The sequence below is a fragment of the Trichechus manatus genome, unplaced genomic scaffold (genome assembly GCF_000243295.1).
Source record: "Trichechus manatus latirostris isolate Lorelei unplaced genomic scaffold, TriManLat1.0 scaffold00284, whole genome shotgun sequence".
NCBI lineage: Eukaryota > Metazoa > Chordata > Mammalia > Sirenia > Trichechidae > Trichechus > Trichechus manatus.
In genome coordinates, this window is record NW_004444220.1 from 379117 (window position 1) to 385294 (window position 6178).

General features: G+C 42.1%; 1 protein-coding gene across 2 annotated transcripts; it reads right to left on the minus strand.

Annotated features, from left to right (window-relative positions):
- Positions 1-1425: 1425 nt before the first annotated feature.
- Positions 1426-4893, minus strand: UBQLN2 (ubiquilin 2). Of its 2 annotated transcripts, XM_004390121.2 has the most exons (2): positions 3304-4893; positions 1426-2949 (listed from the first exon to the last, which is right to left on the minus strand). In XM_004390121.2, the coding sequence occupies exons 1-2, from the start codon at positions 4660-4662 to the stop codon at positions 2770-2772; spliced, it is 1539 nt and encodes a 512-aa protein (XP_004390178.1). In that variant the 5' UTR covers positions 4663-4893; the 3' UTR covers positions 1426-2769. The 2 variants fall into 2 exon arrangements, with proteins under 2 accessions (XP_004390178.1, XP_023580850.1); XM_023725082.1 differs by having other exon boundaries at positions 1426-4662.
- Positions 4894-6178: the final 1285 nt, after the last annotated feature.

Genomic DNA, 6178 nt, shown 5'->3' on the forward strand with positions numbered 1-6178 from the left:
GTTTTGCCTATGGTTATCAGCTTATTGCTATTCTTTATGCCTCTGGCTGATTTTACTATTTTCCTATAAAATCCATTTCATTAAAATTTTAAAATTTATTATGGCAGACTTTGTCTCTGTGATTATCTCAAACACCCAGCATCATATAGCAGTGAAATAATAAATCACCATTTCCTAAGCTGGTTTTCTGAGGAACAGTGGTAGGCCAAATGTTACTGGGTGTGTTTAAAACAAAAAAAAGTGGTTCTTTACTCAAATAAGTTTGGGAAATGCTGAGTTAAAAAGTTGAACAGTTTTTCTTTTTTTTAACTGAAGAACTTACTCATAAAAAAATACTAGCCAACATTTATTGTACAATAAATCTCAAAGACTATGGCATACAGCATTTTTCAAACTTAATTACTTGACCATCTCTCAGAAGAATGTTTCACAAAACACAATTTGGAATTGATGCAGCAAACATATTCTGGTTAAAATGAGAAAAAGATAAGGATGCCACTGTCATCTTTATTATTTAGCACTATTCTGCAAGTCTTTAACCCATGCAGTCAGAAACTGTTATACATTTTACAAAGAAGATATTATTATAACTTATCATTGATATGATTGCCTATTAGGAAAACCCAAAAGGATCAACTAAATACCTTTGAAATTACTATTTTATATTAATATTTTAATAGTCTAATTTTAATATATGAGAATAAATTCCTCTCCAACCATGACCATATACCTAACACACTAAGAGCTCCCACTTGCAGTATCAATATGTGTTTCCTCTGTGTCCATAATTACCTAGGAATACACTTATCACAAATTATACAGGACTTAAAACTTTCTTGAAGCATGTGAAAAGCTTTTTAAAAAGGAGGCAACATACTGTGTTTCTGGAAAGAACTGCAACTCTGTTCTCAACATCATATCAATTTGAGGCAATCTCAACCAAATTCCCAATTTATTTTTGTTTTGGGAGGGGGAATTTATTAACTGTAAAGTTTATCTGTTAAAATAAACATCAGGATCATCAGAAAATTATGAAAAAAAAAGTAATCAATAGGAGGACTTGCCTTAAGATATGAAGTCCTACTTCTAACATAATAACTACAGGCTGATGTACTCCAGCTACAATAGGTAGTTCAGTGATACTGAAGAGAATACAAACACAGAATGGAGTATGTGTATATATATATATATACGCTTTATATAAAGTTTATTAAATGTACATATATATACAAATAAAATTTCAAATGGAGGAAGATGAACTACTGGCTAACAACAGGCTAATCCTTTGGGGAAAAAAAGTTAGAATACCTAAATCTATACATCAGGGGCCCTGGTGGTGCACTGGTTAAACGCTCAGCTGCTAACCAAAAGGTGGGTGGTTTGAACCCACCAGCCACTCTGAGTGAGAAAGATGTAGCAGTCTGTGAAGATTACAGGCTTGGAAACCCTATGGGGTCAGTTCTACTGTCCTACAGGGTCGCTATAACTCAGAATCAACTAGATGGCAATAGGCTGGTTTGACACATCAAAATAATTCCAGATGGCAAAATTTTTTTTAAATAAAATGGTAAGTTAGAAAAAGAAATACAGGATAAAATTTACATACTCTTGAGGTGGGGCAATCCTTCAAAATGTGGTCCTAAGGCCAGAAGGCAAAAATGAAAAGATTTATCCATTTTTTTATTATTTTATTATTTTTTTAGTCATTTTTTATGCATTTTCCCTGTGCACAAGAGAAATAACTGATAAAGGCAGAAGATACAGTTTCCTTTATACATAACAGTTAGAAGTAATTCAAACATCACATGACACTTTCAGGGAAAGTTATATTTCCAATTACAAATCAAAATGCATATTAGGGTCTCTTTATGGGAGAAGCTGAGAAGAAAAGCCTTACGTAAAAAGCACTTTCCTGGCATTACTACACTGATCCTTCAGGTTGCACGAAGATTAAGATCAGATACAATCTGCAAATGCTGACACAATGTTACACTGAAAGTTTTCTGTACAATTAAATGTATACTTACAGATAATCAGAATAAACATTTCTACTATATTTTAACTGAACTTGCCTAGCCAACATTTTCACTGAGTTTATCAAAGATGCTGTAAGATTCTACAAAACTGGGAGAAGTAGTTTCAGAAATACTTATTTTATTCTTTCTCATTTTGGTTACATGTATTCTGCTCAGTCTATTGTAATGTTTCTAAAAGATGCACAGTTCCAACTGCGCTTACTGTACTGTGTACAAATATAGCAAAAAAAGTGGTATAAATCTTACAGCATTTTGCTAGCAAAAATACATGCCAAACTCACAATAAGCAATATTATACCACAAATTAGAGTGCTTCAAATAATTTGCTTCTAATATGTTCGTTCTACATTAAATTACTATCATAGACTAATGTTAAAATGCAAATAAACTGGACATTTGTAGAACAAAACTTGTTCACTCAATTCTGACGGCTGATACCTGTTTCCAAAAACCACAATAAATGCAGAGTAAAGAGAAGTGTTTGCATGCAGCACTTTTGAGCGAAACAGTATTGATTCTCATCATTCACAATGGAGAAGGAAGGAAACGGAAGGAAGAAAGGAAGGGAAGGAAAGGGAAGGGACTCCACCTTAAAATGCATCATATTAGATTTATAACTAGACAGATTTAAAAAGAATTAAAATGAAAGTAAAGCACGGGGGTGTGTGTGTTTAAAGATTTAAGAGCCATTATCAAAAATAAGATACATTTTTTTCAAGGTACAGAAACGTAATTACGATGGCTGGGAGCCCAGCAGCCTCTCAATGGCTGCATTGATGTCGCCTCCTGTTGCTATAAGGGCCTGCAAGTTTGCTTCACGGTTTAAAAACCCCATTGCGTTGAGCTGTTCCAGTTGTTGCTGAAATCTGACTTCTGGATTTGGCAGCTGTGGAGTATTTGCTCCAGCCAGAGCCTGCACCATTTGCTGGATGAACTGCTGGCTGGGTCCAGATTCTGATGTTGGACTCGTGGTTTCACTGGGTGCAGAGCTAGACACCGTGGACCCAGTGTGGCCAGCAGAGCCAGCAGGGCCGCTGGAGCCAGTGGAGCCAGGGGGACCTGCGGGGCCAGTGGGTCCTATAGGCCCAATGGGGCCTATGGGGGTAAATGGGACTATGGGGCTTATGGGGCCTATGGGAGTGACTGGGCCTACCGGGCCTATGGCGGTTCCCAGCACCCCCACCCCCACCCCTGGAGTGAAGCTTGGAATGAGGCCAGGTGCTTCTGTGGCTAATGTCTGTAGCCCCTGTTGGATCTGCATTAAAGCTTGCATTGCTCTTGGGTTTGACATGGCTGACAGTGTATCTGGATTCTGCATCTGCTGCAGGAAAGCTGGGAGTTGTGGACGCATCTGCTCCTGCAGCTGCGGATTTGCAGCAAACAGTGGGTTATTCAGCATCATCTGTGCAGCCAGATCTGGATTCTGGCTCAGAGACTGCATCATGCTTCTCATGTAGGGTGCAGACAGCATATTCTGGATCAGCTGGGGGTTTTCAGTTATCTGTTGCAGCAGGCTCTGCATTCCCGGGGTACTGAAGACGCTGGCGACATAACTGGCTGCAGCCACGGTGTTCCCAGTAGTACTGCTGGAGCTACTGCCAGATCCACTCCCACTGCTCGTAGTCGTACTGGTGGTCGCAGAACTCTGAGTAGCCGGTGGTGGCGCCCATGGGTTGGGTAGTGGATCTCGATTTTCTGTGCGGGAAGGCTGTGTACCCTCCCCAGAGGAGGAACTGCTCCCCACCGAGGCAAACGGATTACCCCCAAACTGCTCTTGTGCAGCATTTAGCATAGGCTCTTGAATGTCAGTGTACATGCGCCTTAGAGCATTGTAGCCACCTGGGATGCTTTCGAGATTGCTCAGAGCCAGGTCTTGATTTCTCATCATTTCTTGCATCATGGCTGGATTCCTGGCGATTTCGAGGGTCTGCCTCATTATATCTGGGTTGTTAAGCAGGTGACTTATTTCTGGGTTTCTCTGAATCAACTGTTGCATCTGCGGATTGGCCATAATGAGCTGCCTCATCAGATCGGGATTCGAAAGCATGCTCTGAACAAAGGGATTTTCCATGATTTGGATCATCATCTCAGGGCTGGACATGAGCTGCTGCTGCATCTGGCTCTGGAGCTCAGAGAAGTTGGTCGAGCTCAAACCCAGGCTGCTAAGGCTTGCAAGTCCTCCCAGGTTCCCCAACCCAAATGGGTTGCTATTTGTGGAAATCGGTGTGGAGTTACTCCTGGGAGTCGATGCCGTGGTGGTATTAGTTCCCGCGGCATTGCTAGGCTGCGTGGACTGGCCCTGAGGTCGGTTCTGGCTTTTGATGACAAGGTGAACAGTCAGTCCATCATGGATGCCGTGCTGGATCAAGGTATCTTGATCTTTTAAGATTTTTCCGGCAAAAATCAACACTAGCTGGTCGGTTTGGGATTTGAAGCGTTTCGAAATCGCTTCCTTAAACTGCTGGACCGAGCTATTCTCGGGCACAGCGAACTCCTCTTTCTCTTTGGGGGTCTTCACAGTGACTTTGATGATTTTGGGTTCGGCCGGGGCAGCAGCCGAGCCTTGGGCCGCAGCAGGGCCGCGGGAGGGGTGCGGGGGGCCGTTGCTCTCGCCGTTCTCAGCCATGGCGGCCGCGGTGACGCAGGCAGGCAGGGAAGGCGCGGGCTGGTGAGCGAGAGAGCGAGGGAAGGAGGAAAGAGGCGCCGCCACAGCAGGCTGGGCCTGGCCGTGTGGGGAGCGCTTAGCACCGTACCTCTGAGATGAAGGCTGCGGTTTCCTGGTCCTCCGGTGGTGAGAGGGCTGGCGTAGGCCGTGGGCCGAGATATCCGGGCTTAAGGCTCTGAGCCTCCGCAACCGCCTTGTGATCCGACCGCGCGCACTCCCAGCAACTCCTGCAAGCCGCTCCGCCCGCTCCTCCCCGCCCCTTCCCCTCCCCCAGCTCTGCGCCCGCCTCCCCGCCCCGCTGTTGACGGCGCCAGGCCCAGATTGCTGGAATTGACTTGGTCAAAATTAAAAACTTCAGTACGAAAGGGGAGAGAGGGGCTGAGACGGACGGAAGGAGATGGGGAAAAAGGGAGAGAGAGAAGAGAAGAGTGGAAGGGGGGAGGGAGGGAGAGAGAGAAGGAAATAAGTGTCTGTAAAGGACATTAGAAGACAAATGGAGAATATGTATTAGCAGTCTGTAAGGCAGTAAAAGGAGCCTCGGTGGCGCAGTGGTTAACGCCTTGACTGCTAACCAAAAGGTCAGAGGTTCGAAACCACCGGCTGCTCCAGTGGAGAAAGATTTGGCAGTTGACTTCCATACAGATTTACAGCCTTGGAAACCCTATGGGATCGCTCTGAGTCGGAATCAAAGATGAAAAGCCTGAATGGAACAGAGCCTATGCAAAAGACATAAAAGGAATAATAAAGAACTCTGACAAAGCAAGAAGGAAAAGAGGAACACCCTCCAACGGGGGGAAGGAGAGAAGACTGGCCAAGAGCTTGCGTTTTACAAAAGAAGTGCAAATGGACAACAGACATAAAAAAGAATGATCAAACTCACTAGCAATCAATGAAATTGATATTAAAACAATGAGATTCCATTTTTAGCTTATGTTGGCAAAGATGAAAAATAATGATAAACCTTACCATTGTCAGGGAGATGACAAAATGCACTTTCATGCTGTGAATTGTTATAATCCTTTTACAGTTATTTGAAAATACGGTCAACATTTTAAATGTGTTCACCTTTATTTAGAAATGCATCATCTAGAGACGTGGACTAAGCAAATAATCAGATAAGTATGCAAAAATACACATATATAAAATTATTATTAAAAAAATACAATCAGTGTCTTTACACAGAACTGGTCAAATGTGTTATGATATTACAATAAAATAATATGCATTATGTTTTTTAAAAATGGCTAGTTATATGAGATAAACAATCTTTAATCCTATGTGTGAAACAGACATTAGTTATAGGGAGATCCTAGGCTATTTTCACTTTATATATTTCTATAGTTAGAAATTTTACAAGCATGTACATTTTAATGTCAAAATTACAATATATTTTTCTTTTAAAATAAATGTTTGAATAGTTTGCGTATGTAAACTGTATGTGTATGTGTAAAAATAAGTCAAACACTATACAGGCAGT

What these genes read in the sequence shown, in the direction of transcription:
- UBQLN2 (XM_023725082.1), bottom strand. Translation starts at nt 4,662, where the DNA reads ATGGCTGAGAACGGCGAGAGCAACGGCCCCCCGCACCCCTCCCGCGGC.